This window comes from Dipodomys spectabilis, unplaced genomic scaffold (genome assembly GCF_019054845.1).
Source record: "Dipodomys spectabilis isolate Male_0828 unplaced genomic scaffold, ASM1905484v1 ptg000115l, whole genome shotgun sequence".
NCBI classification, from domain to species: Eukaryota; Metazoa; Chordata; class Mammalia; order Rodentia; family Heteromyidae; genus Dipodomys; species Dipodomys spectabilis.
In genome coordinates this window covers 6,228,966-6,242,509 of record NW_024870792.1, presented here as the reverse complement: position 1 = coordinate 6,242,509, position 13,544 = coordinate 6,228,966, and the positions used below count along the sequence as shown (strand labels likewise).

The window sequence follows — 13,544 nt, the reverse complement described above, 5'->3', positions numbered from 1 at the left end:
GCTGGGTTCGATTCTTCAGCACCACATAAGCAGAAAAAGCTGGAAGTGGCACTTTAGCTCAAGTGGTAGGGTGCTAGCCTTGATCAGAAGAGCTAAGAGACAGCGCTCAGGCCCAGAGTTCAGGCCCCATGACCGACAACAAAAAATAAATAAAATAAAATATTTTATGCTTTGTTAATTATTTTTATATGTGTAGTGGAGTATATTTGTAAACTAACTTAAATATCTTTTTTGTGAAAATAGACACTACAATTAAAAGTATCTTGTACTTTCAATTGCTATACTGTTGATTAGTTTAGTCTTTTATTCATCTGATTCTTGCTAATATTTCAGCTTCTGGTTTTATTCAGATTTATTACTTCTTAGAGTCCATGTTAAATACCTTAATTTTTGCATACTTTTACAATTAAAAATACACATTTATTTTTCAGTTTTTTATATTAAAAATTCTAGAGAATATTAGATTCCATAAATATAAACATGAATTATAAACAGAACCAGAATATATAAAAACTTTTTATGACATTTCATAGTTATTTTATAAAATTCTTTTATGTGGTGTGTTATTAGAAATCTTGCTTTATAGATGCTGATAATTAAGCTGAGCCCAAAGGTCATATCAATAAGAGTGTTCTCACAACTTACTCTGATTTCATTCGTTTTTTTGACGCGTTGTGCAGTGTGATTAGCATGTACTAGTGGTTTCTAAGTAGTTAAGATGGATAGAATAAGCATAGTTCGTTAAAATATAAATAAATGTAGTGAGTGAATAGCCAATCTCTTAATACTGATTGTGTACAACTCTACAGGATCTTGTTTCTCTGTGTAATTTCCACAACTATGATAATTTGAGACACTTTGCAAAAAAACTTGATCCTCGAAGAGAAGGTGGTGATCAAAGGGTAAGCGAAATTATTTCTTAAATTATTCTGTAATACTCTTTTAAGACAGAGAAGATGAGATTTGCCTACTTAATAAAACTTTAGTATGCTAGTGGTCTCCTGTCTTTGCCAATCACAAACATAAACAACTTGTTGATGTTTTTATACTGGATTACTAGTACATAAATATCAAATATTGTTTTACTATTAAATTGGAAGTAGTGATCTAAAGGGCAGGGGTCAGTTTTCTGCTATTTTATGTGAGATTATTAGAATTGATTCTATTTAAAGAAGACATATTACATTCAGCAAGTCTAATTGAAAAGACCTGTCTTACTCTTAATATCTGTTAGTTACAGTTCTGAATTAAATCTTTAACCCCTGCCTAATTTGTGAATGAGTACGGAAATGAACAAGGAATTCAGTACTAGTGAGAAACCTTATGAAGCCTCTTAACAGGTTTTTAAGCCATTGAAAACAACTTTTTTCTAGAATGAGCATTTACTAAAATTTTTATTATACTTGTGAAATTCTGTTTAGTATATTGTTTGGCTTCATACTATTGTACATTTGTTTCTATTTTTAGAGTCACTGTTAGGAATCAGGACTTAGGTTTTTAGGTCTGTATAGTTTTGTATTCTTTTTTTAAAAAGAGATCAAGAGACTTGTGGCAAATTTTAATTCAGTTCCTTTGCATCCACATAAAAAATGTTTATAGTAAAATTACCTATTAGAATATAAAGCATTTATATGTAGAAAATAATTTTTACTACATACTGAATAAATTTGTGTTGATGCCAAAATAAATTTTTGTTAGTTTCAAAGTAGCTTCTGATCTGAGAATTATTCAAAAATCAACAGTTATGAAACTTTTCAAAATGCTGACATAAGTAGCATGAAGCAAGATGTCAGGTGGTGGTGGGTGAAAATGTTAATGAATTTTAATAACATTCATTGAAAAATACCATTTTATAGCTTGGACCTTTCTTCACTCAAGTGCACTAATAAATTATATATGTTGCTTGAACAACTAGCATTCCTTTGGACCACTGGACTATGAAAGTCTCCAGCAAGAACTTGCTTTAAAAGAGACAGTATGGAAAAAAGTGTCACCTGAGTCAAATGAGGACATCTCTACAACTGTAGTATATAGAATGGAAAGTCTGGGAGAGAAAAGCTAAAGAAATGGGTTCTAGTTACAGAATGTTTCTTCATTTAACTTTTCAAACATCTTTAGCCTTTTTGCAAACTATAAATATTTATTTGAGTTTTTTGTGTTCTTAACCTTGGGTTCTGGAGCCATAAAGCTTTTTTTATTTTTTATTTTTTGCTTGTAATCTTTGTATAAAGATAGTAAATTTAAAACTAGATTTCTTAGTCTTCAGATCACTTAATAAGTAAAGCATATTTGCTTTATTATTCACAAAGAAAACAAGGAAAAATTTTAAAGTTTCTGATGTAATTAAAACTTTGCTTCTGTAATCAGATAATCTATTGTCATTTTTTAGTTTTAACCCACCACTTGAATTAGTAAATTTTATTTCATTCTGTTCCAGTTTTAAAACTGGTGAGATGTTGGTAATGACAATAGAAAGTATTTCTATGCTAAATACAAACAATAGCCTTCTGAATCCAAATTTTCATTTAAAATAAATTTTAAACGTAGCTTCAGTTTGTATGTATCATTTGTAGTGATAAATTGACTTTAAATTCTTAAAAAAATTCAGCAAAAATTTTACCAGATACATAAATACATTTTTTACTTTACAACTTCTATGTTCTGACAGAATTGCCATGTGCAAGAATGTTTTCAGTTACTGAAATATTCCAACCAAAGAATTTCCAATGTGAGATAATGACATTATTTCATTATTAAAAAGTTATAATGGTTAGTTACTCAGAAGGAGAGATAGTGAGTGTCTTAAAAATGAATTTTATTTTCATATTATTCACATAACTTTTTCTGTTATATTTATGAGTGCGAATTTTTGGTTTTTAGCATATAATAATTTTATTCTTAATTTCATAAATGCTACTAAATATTTCTTTTGTGATAGAAAAATTACATATCAAAGTTTGTTCTATTTGAACTCTTTTAAAGACTTAAGGCATTTTGTAATTTGGATGAACATAGTATACTGAATCTGAATTCTTTTGTTTAGTTATAAAAACGGAATATTGAGAATCAAAATTGGTTTTTAGGAGAACTATAGATTTCACATAACCTGACTTAAAATAATTATGCACAGGAATTTTAGTCTGTCTTGGCAAAGTGATTGTAAAGTTCTGTAAGACCTATTCACATTTCTCCCTTCCATTTATTTACCTTCTGTGTTTTCCCCCTACACTTTGAAGTTCATTTATTTAGTTAAAATTCATATTTAAACTTGTAAATTTGTTGGGGATGATAGAGAATGTAAACTTGATGACTTATATATGGTAGGGAAAATTCTGTAAAATTAAAAAGATTTTACAGAAGAATTAGGTACTAGTGAAAAGTCAAGACACCGAAAACATGATCTTAAGTCTTAAAATTGAGCAGAGCACCTGTGGCTCATTCATACAATCCTGGCTACTCAGGAGGCTGAAATCTGAGGATTGTACTTTGAAGCCAGCCCAGACAGGAAAGTCCATGAGACTCTTCTCTAATTAACCACCAGAAAATCATAAGTGGCACTGTGGCTAAATGGGTAGAGTGCTAGCTTGAGTAAAAAAGCTCAGGGACAGGGCTGGGAAGGTGGCTCAGTGGTAGAGTGCTTGCCTTGCATACATGAGGCCCTGGGTTCCATTCCTCAGCATAAGCAGGGGGAAAAAAAAAAAACAGAAGTCACACTGTGGCTCAAGTGATAGAGCGCCAGCCTTGAGCTGAAGAGCTGAGGGACATTTCCCAGGCCTAGAGTTTAGGCCCCACAACCGACCAAAAAAAAAAAAAAAGCTCAGGGACAAGCCCCCAGGCCCTTAGGTTCAAGCCCCAGGACTGATCAGTTAAAAAAAAAAAAAAAAACAAAAACCTTTAAGATTAGGAACTATAATATTAGGAAGACAATTTCCTTTGCAGAGCTACTGGTCAAATCCCATTTGGAGTAGCTTTAGCATTAAAGTTAAATTTTAAAATTTAAGTTTTAGATACAAAAAAAATCAGAGGTTTTTACCAAGGATTTTGTGGTTATGTACATGCCTTTCAAGGACTTGCCATCCTATACCCACCTATAAACATCATTTTACTAAGGTTATTTGTGATTCAGGTAACTGAATTCCTTAGTTGGAAAAAAACATTTTTTTCATATTTTGTGCTCTAAATTTTAATCTGATGGTTTTACTTTATACAATGAAGATTAATTTTTATATTGTATGCATATTTTATAAATTTCAAAATTAGGTTAATTTATGGCACTCTTTCTTGTGCTGATAATGTGTAAATGCACATTTACAAATGAAGTAGGTTACCTAGGAGATTATTGTTAAGAAACATCTAGAAAAATTTCATAGAAGGTAAAAGTGGAAGAAAGAATATTGTGAATAGGCCTACAAACTTAAACGAGATAGGAAAGAAAGTAAAGCTTTGCCAGTTTTAAAGACATTTTATTCCTTCAGTATTCTTAATACTTTTCAAAATACTTCTTTGAAAAGTACCCAGTATTATTGGGTTTAATATTTCATGCCACTACTGATTCTTGATATTCAAGTATTTATTTACAGGATAGCGGTGTGGTTTTTTTGTTGTTGTTTGTTTTCTTTGTCTATCTTCTTTTTCCTTTTGGCATCGTTAACATTTTATTTGAAGTATATATTCCTAAAATATTTGTTTTTAGAATAATTATTGTGCATTTTCTCTTAGCGTTTGAATTGAAGCATTTGTGTTGTTTAGCTTTCTTTCATTTGCTTTGTATATTTAAGAATGTACCTTTATTTTCCAGTTATGCCTACTTTTTGTATTGTACAATAAATTTATTTTAAGCTGATTTTATTGTTTTTTTTTTTATAAAAACATTTTAAGTATACCTAACAATTGGAATTTTTACTTAAGAAAGAATTATCCTTTGTGAAGGTATTAGTAGATGTTTACTGAAGCTATTGCAAAGTGAAACTAGAAATACTTACAAAGGCTTCATTTAATTTTTTTTCTTTAATACATTGTAGTGGTGAGGGGCTTTTTTGTTTTTGTTTTTGGGGGGGAGAAGGGAGGAACTTTCCTATTGGTTGTAGTAGAGTTTTTTCAATAAAAATGTATTCTCACTTTTTATTTTTCCATTTGATAAATCTATTTATCTCTATTTGAAGGGTTGTTGTTTTTTTCCTGAGGAAGAGTATGATTGTTGTTCACTACGTTACTCATTTTATCTGTTGATCACAGATTAGAGAAAAACTATTGCAAAATCAGAGGAAGAATAGTACAGTAGTATTGCATAAGAATAAAATTGTTGTCCTCAATAGAAGTTATATTGAGTGAAATGACTGTAGGATAAGACATTCTACTTAAACAACTTTCTTAAAGCATTTATCAGAAGGAAACTTCTGTACATTTCTACATGTTCAAATTATAGTCCAAATTACCAAGACTACATTTATTGTAGGTCAGATACAGTTATTTACATTTCTCTATTTGATTTGGTACTCATTGCAGAGAAAAGTTCCAAAATATTTTATTGAAGTTTTAAAACTTGGTAAGGGGAAATACTTTTGTTTATATTAACTTGCATTATTAATATGTGGGATTTTTTTCATACATTTCTTTTATGGCTAAATCTATCCATATTTTAGAAATGATGAGAAGCTCTGTGCACATAATATTTTTAATATAAATAGCATGTTGATCTACCGTATTTCTAAAAGAACTTACAAAAAATTTTCTTTCCTTAAGTTTATAAACTACGTTGTCTACATTCAAATTTACTTCAAAGATTAATGGGTCCTGTGGTGGTTGTTCCTGTTCAGCTACAGCACTATCAGAGTAAGAAAGTAACTAACAAGATAGGGGAGAAATCCAGAAAAGGCAAAATGCAGGAACATCTAGTTTCAGGTGGACTTTGAATTTAAAACACTGTCCAGTATATATTATAAAGGATTATATTAAATTTAAAATAATGTACTTATCAGAATGAACAACTTTATGTAATGGCTTTATGGGATGGTTCACTGTGTGCAATTTTAAATTTTAGGAAACTCATTTGTGAGAACTTAATTTTTCTTCTGATACATGGCCTTAAAAAATGTCAGAATACATTTTAAAAGGATTTATAAGTAGTTCATTTAACACTTGATTTTTTCTCTATTTCTTTTATATCATTTTATGTTAAATGCTATATGTGCATTATGTAATAAAACCAAAACCAGATACTGGACATGTAGAACAGTGGAATTTTAGTACCATCAATTATGGCCCATACAGATTTTCATTTAGCGTGAACTTTATTCTCTCATATGGATTTCAAGAGCAGAATTATTTATGAACATACATTGAAGCTTATCCAAGTTGAATCATTTTTTTTTTTAATTTCAAATTGTAATACAGTTTGTCACATTTGCTTCTTACCTTGCTTAGAAATGGATGAAATTTAACTGAGGTTCTTTATTCCTCTTCCAACCCAATAGTTTATTAATGTGAATACTATAACATGCATGCATAAGTATTTGAATAAATTTGGAAAACTACTGTGAGGGCATCAAAGGAAGAACCTGTGTAATATAAAACCAAGCTGCAAAACATGATGTTTCTTAGAATTCTTAACTTCTTAAGTAGTAATAGGAAAAATACATTTTCAAAAGACTGATTATAAACTGTAACTTTAGTCTCTGGATTTTTCTGTTTGTTTTGTGAAAAACATGATGAGGAGAAAATTAAAATTGGTTTTGTTTGATGGGTTATTTTGTAGATTGCATTTCTAATTAGTAAATGTTAAGTTTTGGCTAGCAGTAAATTTTAATATGCCAAGGGTCATGTATATAGTCTATTATGAGTAAAACTTGTATAATGGTTTCCTAATCCAATAACCTTTAATTAAAACATAGGATACTAATTAGCATTATTTTTAGGAGTATCTGGTATTTTTCTATAAATTATATCCAGTAGTAAATTAAAAAACACTTAATATTGGAAACTGTGATGAATGGCTTAAATTTTTTAAAAAGCTAGGTATGATCTTATTCTTTAAAAGCTCATTAGAGCATTTAAGGTATAGTTTAATGGTAGAACAGGTATCTAGCACATGTGAGGTCCTGGGCTGAATGTTCCATATTGATGGAAAGAACGTAGCTCGTATTGAACTGGTACCAGTCACTTCTGGTAAATTGGCCAATAATAATTCTAAGTTAATTAACTTGAAATCTCATTCACTCATTCTGAAATAATTGATTAGAATTTTGTTGATAAGGTCTCAGTGGCAAAAGGCAATTTTGTATACTTTTTTATTTTTTGTGTATACTTTTAAGACAGTTTTAAATATGAAGCAATGATTTTTTCTAGACACAGTATTAAAATAAGTCTTTGTTTCTCTATCATATCTCTGATTAAAAAGTTCTATTTGGAAGGCTAACCTTTGGAGGAAAATTATTACTCTAAAATAGTGTTTAAATTTCTGTTTTCACACTTCTGGTAATTTTTCTGGTAAAATAGTGTTCAAATTTCTGTTTTCACACTTCTGATAATGTTCAGTTCCCTGCAGTTTGAGTACAGTTACACCTGAACCCTGAGTTATAATTAAATTTGTACCCTGTAAAGAGCCTGAGAGTTTCTTTTATTTTGTTGCAACATAGTACAAACTTTGTAGATTTTTAATATACTTTCCTTCACCGGAATCTTGTATTTCCTTTTTTAAAATCATAAAATTGAGCCTGAGAATAACTTTTAAGGGTTAACTGGTATAAACTCTATCCCCCTTTTGCAGGTTTCTTATCACCTTGTTTTCTCTATTAGCATATTTTCCAGTTCTTTATTCTGCTTTCTTTATGGGGTTAGCCTGTTGGACAACTTAATTTTGTTCTAGAAGTGTAATTGGCAGTGGTTAATAATAACTGTAAGTTACTTGGCAGATTGTTGATTGTACCAACAGCATTTATAAAGTAACTTAATAGTATTTTCTGCTAAGAGTCATAATGATGCAGCTAATAAAGGCTGGTAATGCTAGAAGAGAATGCTATAAATATACAGTAGTTCTAAAAATAAACATTACTCTAGTACCTTTTAACGAAAGTAAGCGTAGCAGAAATGTGACTCTAAAAATAAATGTTGCACCACTGGCTTTTAAAAAATTCCTTTGGAGTTAGATTAAATATATAAATAAAAAACTATTCAAGTTTTAACCAATTATTCACTAGATAAAAATTCTTCATGTAGGTTTGCTTGGGCACGTATAATAGCTAACTAGTTCCCTCATTTTTTTTTTATACTTTTGGAATTGTGAGTGGCCTCATAATGAAGTTCCTAAGTTATTCTTTATGTGATACATTGTCTTTGGTATTAAGCTATATTTCACGTTCAGATTTTATTTATAGAGGAAAATACATTGTGGTTTTGAAATACATTAATCTTTCAAACCTTTGTTAGCTTGTAAAATGTTAAGACTAAGTCTGAAATGTTCCTTATAGGAGTTGTAGCTTATTGGTAGATTGTGTGCTTAGCATATGTGAGAGCCTATGTTCAATCTCCTGCACTAGGAAGAAAAAATAGTGTAGGTTTCTTAATTCTTAAAATTTAAACTGCCTCATTAGCTCATCTCTATTCATTTATAAAAGCAAGAACCTGAACTTTTAAGAGAATTGTTCTTAATTAATATAAATTCTGTGTGCTTCATTCATATTAAAAGAATGACATTGAGATAATTAGCATCAATTAATGATTATTCACATTTGAGCCATTTCATTGTAAAATCCAAATTAATTATTGATACTCAGTCTCTTGTTAAGCTTCTCTTTAGTCCTAGATTAGAATTAGATTTTCATTATTTCAAATATACATCCACAGTTTATCACCAATAGAGTAATGCACAAAGAATCTTGTAGGAACAGTATAAAATGTAATCTTTAACTCTTGACCTTCTTCCATTAAATATAGGTATATGTTATTGAACTTCACCGAAGGGCTATTGTTGTGTTCTTTTTCCTAGATACTCAAATTTGAACATCTTAATTGAAAATTTAAAAATATATTGTACTTTTTTTCCTCTGTAACATAATTCATTTTTTGGCTGAATATAATTATGATAATTTCTCATGAATTTTCATTTCTGTACTTTAGTGTTTCTCACAAGTTTATTTTCACATCTTTTTAGTAGCTTTTCCATTTGCCATTTCAGTTTTATTTTCTTCAAAAGCTCTTTTGTTTTTGTTTTTGCTGATCCTGGGCCTGGGCGCTATACTTGAGCTTTTTTCCTCAAGTTTAGTGATCTACCACTTGAACCACAATTCCACTTCCAGCTTTTTGGTGGGTAATTGGAGCTGAGAGCTTCATGGACTTTCTCACCTAAACTTGCTGGCTTCAAACTATGATCTCAGATCTCAGCCTCCTGAATAGGTAGGATTACAGGTGTGAGCCATGGGCACCTGGCTAAAAAACGTTTTCTCAGAAGTATACCTGAGTGTCAGGCGCTGGTGGCTCACAACTGTAACCCTAACTACTCAGGAGGCTGAGATCTGAGTATTGCAGTTTGAAGCCCAAGAAGGAAGTCAGTGAGTCTCTCCTCTCCAGTTAACTACCAGAAAAGCCAGAAGTAGAGCTGTGGCTTAAGTGGCAAAGTGCTAGCCATGAACACAAAAGCTAAAGGACAAGGCCCAGGCTTGGAGTTCAAGCCCCAGAACCTGGACATGTACATGTGTCCACACACACATACACACACGCACACACACACATATAAAATGTAAAAGTTCCAACTTTTTCCTTCAATATAATATAGCTTGTTCTTTATTATTTTAAAATATTGGGTGCATGTATGTTTGGTCAATGTCTGTGCACATAATTTATTATTTAAATAAATTAATGAGATAATATTGAGATGATTATTTCAACTGATGAATAAACATTTTCTGCCTGGTGAAATTTCATTGACATCTTGATGAAATTACAGGAGAAATAATTTTGTTAAAATTTTGTGGTTGCTAATATTGTGCTAAATAACTCACTAATCATACCAAGATTTCTGCCTTTTGTCCTTTTAGCTTTAGAGAATGGTTTAAAGAGGAAGTAAATCTTAAATTTATACTTAACTTTTTTGAAATTTTTCACCTAAAACGTGATAGTAGAGAATGTAATGTTTTTATTCATCTGGAAAACAACAAAGAAAAACTAGTTTCTTGTGTGTTTTGTACCTAAGTAAAAAAAATCTTGGAGCTGGGTGCCGGTGGCTCACGCCTGTAATCCTAGCTACTCTGGAGGCTGAGGTCTGAGGATCATGGTTCAAAGCCAGCCTAGGCATAAAAGTCCTTGAGACTCTGATCTCCAATAAACTACTAGAAAACCAGAAATGGTTCTGTGGCTCAAGAGGTAGAGTGCTCACCTTGAGCTGAAGAGCTGAGGGACAGCGCCCAGGCCAGAGTTCAAGCCCCACAACCAACAACAACAACAAAAAATCATGGGAAGTTTTAATTTCATTTGTTTAATTTTATGAAATAGGGTCTTCCTATCAGTCTATCCTAGAACTTTTCAGTGTAGCCCGAACTGGCCTCAAACTCTTGGTATCCCTACTTTGGCCTCTGGATTGCTGTGATAATAGGTTTATACCACCACCATGCCAAACTGAAAAGATTTAATTTTTACTCACTTTCTGTTTTGCAGTTTTAATTTACATCCACCATATCTGTCTACCACAGAATCAATACTGTTGTTTATTTGATATCCCTTACATGTTGGACTTTGTTCATATAATTATCCACTTATCATTTGTTAGTATAGTTGTATTATATTTGAGGGCTGTGAATAGAAGGGTGCTGTTCTGTGCAGATTATATTTCCTAGTATTTGCTTTGCAGAAGTCTTACTGGGTACTATGGAAGATAAAGTCTTATATTTAAAAAATTTAGGATCTTCAAAAGTTTTTGCACAAGAAAAGAAACTAAAATTAGCTTCATGAGAAGATAGTGTTTATTATGACATCTATTATCATGAAGCCTTAACCACAGGTTTGAAATAACCATGTATACATAAAATTGGAAGCAATTTAAAATGAAAAAACAACCCACATGCCATCCATTCCTATTGCTTGTGCCAAAGACCTTGGAAGTCGAGTTCCTCTATCAGACTTTTATCACAGGAAGCTTAGCAATATGCAGACATGAGTTAATTGCAGTGTTCCTCTTCAAAGGTATGGGCCAAACCTACTTAGCCCAGGGTTGCTCTGACTATATATGTGGCTAACCTGGAAGAAACAGTTTTTTCCTTTGCTTCTATTAGCAATTTTGGTCAACCATAGCAACAAGGCTATACCACCAGCAGAGACCCAGTAACACAAAAATTTGGATAGCATGGTTTCTGGTATTAACTACATACTATGGGGTCACCAGGGTAAAACAGGTTTTGAGAATTCCCTTAGTATTCAAAAACTGATAATAGATAGGAGGCATTTATGTAGGTTGTGATAGGTTGTGTAAGTTCCCAAAAGTCACACAGCTTTCAGGATATACATCTATTGACAGTGACCATGCTTTTTACCATTGTAAAATTCAATGAACAATTCCTTTTTTTTTTTTTTTTGGGTCCGGTCATGGGGCCTGAACTCTGGGCCTGGGCGCTGTCCCTCAGCTCTTCAGCTCAAGGCTAGCGTTCTACCACTGGAGCCACAGCACCACTTCCGGCTTTTTTCTTTTTGCTTATGTGGTGCTGAGGAATCAAACCCAGGGCCTCAAGCATGCAAGGCAAGAACTCTACCACTGAGCCACCTTCCCAGCCCTCAATGAACAATTTCATGTATTGAGAAAATCAGGAAACTCATGGGCAAGAATTTAAGGAAATTACATATTAACTTCATTCTATGATAAGCTTATTTTTCTTTATATACTATGACATTAATAGCTGCATGTCTCTATTCCTTATAGAAAAAGAAATTTCTATCTCAAAAGACTATGGGGCTTCTGTGATGGGAAGCATGGGGAATTTTCAGCAGACAGGATCACTTATGAAAGGGTCAGATTTATGTTCTAAGTTATCTAGGTAGGAAATTAAATGTATTGATTATAAATCCTACTAATAAAACCATTCTTTAACTGTAATAGAGATGTGCTTTTTTATTACTTACAAAAGTTTATATATATGTAGGTATGTACTCCTGTTTGAACTCAAGGCTTTCCATTTGTTAGGCCCTCTTATTATGTATTCTTGCAGCATTATGAATTTGTTAATATGTTAGCACTGAATGTCAGTCTTTACTTTAACCCTTAAAAATTATTGTAGAAGCCAGGCGCCGGTGGCTCACGCTTGTAGTCCTAGCTACTCAGGGGGCTGAGATCTGAGGATTGCATTTCACAGCCAGCCCAGCAAGAAAGTCCTCCAATTAACCACTAGAAAACCAGAAGGGGCACTGTGGCTCAAAGTGGTAGAGAACTAACTGAAGAGCTCAGGGATAGGGCTCAGACCCAGAGTTCAAGCCCCACAACCGACCAGTTTAACTTATTTTAAAAAATCTTCATTGGCCCTGATCCCTTAGAGATTTTCGTTTTCATAAAGCTCATGGATTATAGTCTGGAAGTTTATTATCCAAGAATGAATTTACCTTTTTAAGTCACAAAACTAGAATGATGAAAATAATTTTTAACTCATCTAGAGCCATTGACAGTTGGTCCTTACATGTGTCTTGTTTTGACTTCAAAGATAAATATTAGCAAAATCATAACAAGGCTATGCCATATATACTGAGTTGTTTAAAAAAAAAACAGTTCTGCTGTTAAAGCATATTTTAAATATAACTTGTATCTGTCTCATCCCTTTCATTCTGCCAGTCTGATCATTACTAATGTTACCACTTTAAATTACTGTAACCTTTTTATAATGTTGCCTCTTTCATAAATATGGTATGATACAAGAGTGACCAGATAGTTCATACTTCTTGTGAAGTTTCTGTCCTACTGTGCAATTGTTGTTTTTTTTTTAAGAAGTGACTAAAAGCCAGGAATCTTTAGGTTTCCAGGTTTCCACTTGAATTTCTCTCTTTTGATTACAAACCAACTTATCCTGTAGTAAAAATTGTCTTTCTTTTAAGATGTTTCCTCTTATTTATTTATAGTGTACAGATGTCTCCAACTAATGTACAGTAGTAGATCCTTCTGAATACAGGATAAATACATAACTAAAACTATTTCATTTTCTACCAAGAAAGGACCAAATTATGTATAGGGGGGAGGTATCTCTAGTTTTTGCTTAAATAGCATACACAGTACTTTAATTTAGAATAGTTCATATCTTCATAAATTAACCTTAGCATTTTACCTGTGCATTATTGGTTCACTGATCCATTGTTCTGCTTAGTATTTATTTCTTGCCTGTCATGTATCAGAAACTGTTAGAATTTATATTGGCAGTGGTAAATGAAACAAGTATGATACAGTCTTAAAGGAGATACAGGAATAGAATAATTCAGAAAATAATTTAAATGCTATGCCTTACTTTAAAATTAGATCTAGCTTATTTTAATACATAAAGGAAGTGAGTTACAAAATAATATATTCCTAATGCCATTTTATA

The 13,544-nt window shown here is 31.8% G+C and overlaps 1 protein-coding gene across 2 annotated transcripts in view; it reads left to right on the top strand.

Moving 5' to 3' along the window:
- Gls (glutaminase) overlaps window positions 1–13,544 on the top strand; it is a 79,288-nt gene that overhangs the window by 43,265 nt on the left and 22,479 nt on the right. The window contains exons 14-15 of one of the 2 annotated variants that reach the window (XM_042688380.1): window positions 810–902; window positions 1,916–2,813. In XM_042688380.1, the coding sequence (XP_042544314.1) occupies window positions 810–902; window positions 1,916–2,062 (240 nt within the window). In that variant the 3' untranslated portion in view covers window positions 2,063–2,813. Of the gene's footprint in view, window positions 1–809; window positions 903–1,915; window positions 2,814–13,544 lie in introns of those variants that run through there. The other variant, XM_042688379.1, reaches the window with a different exon arrangement.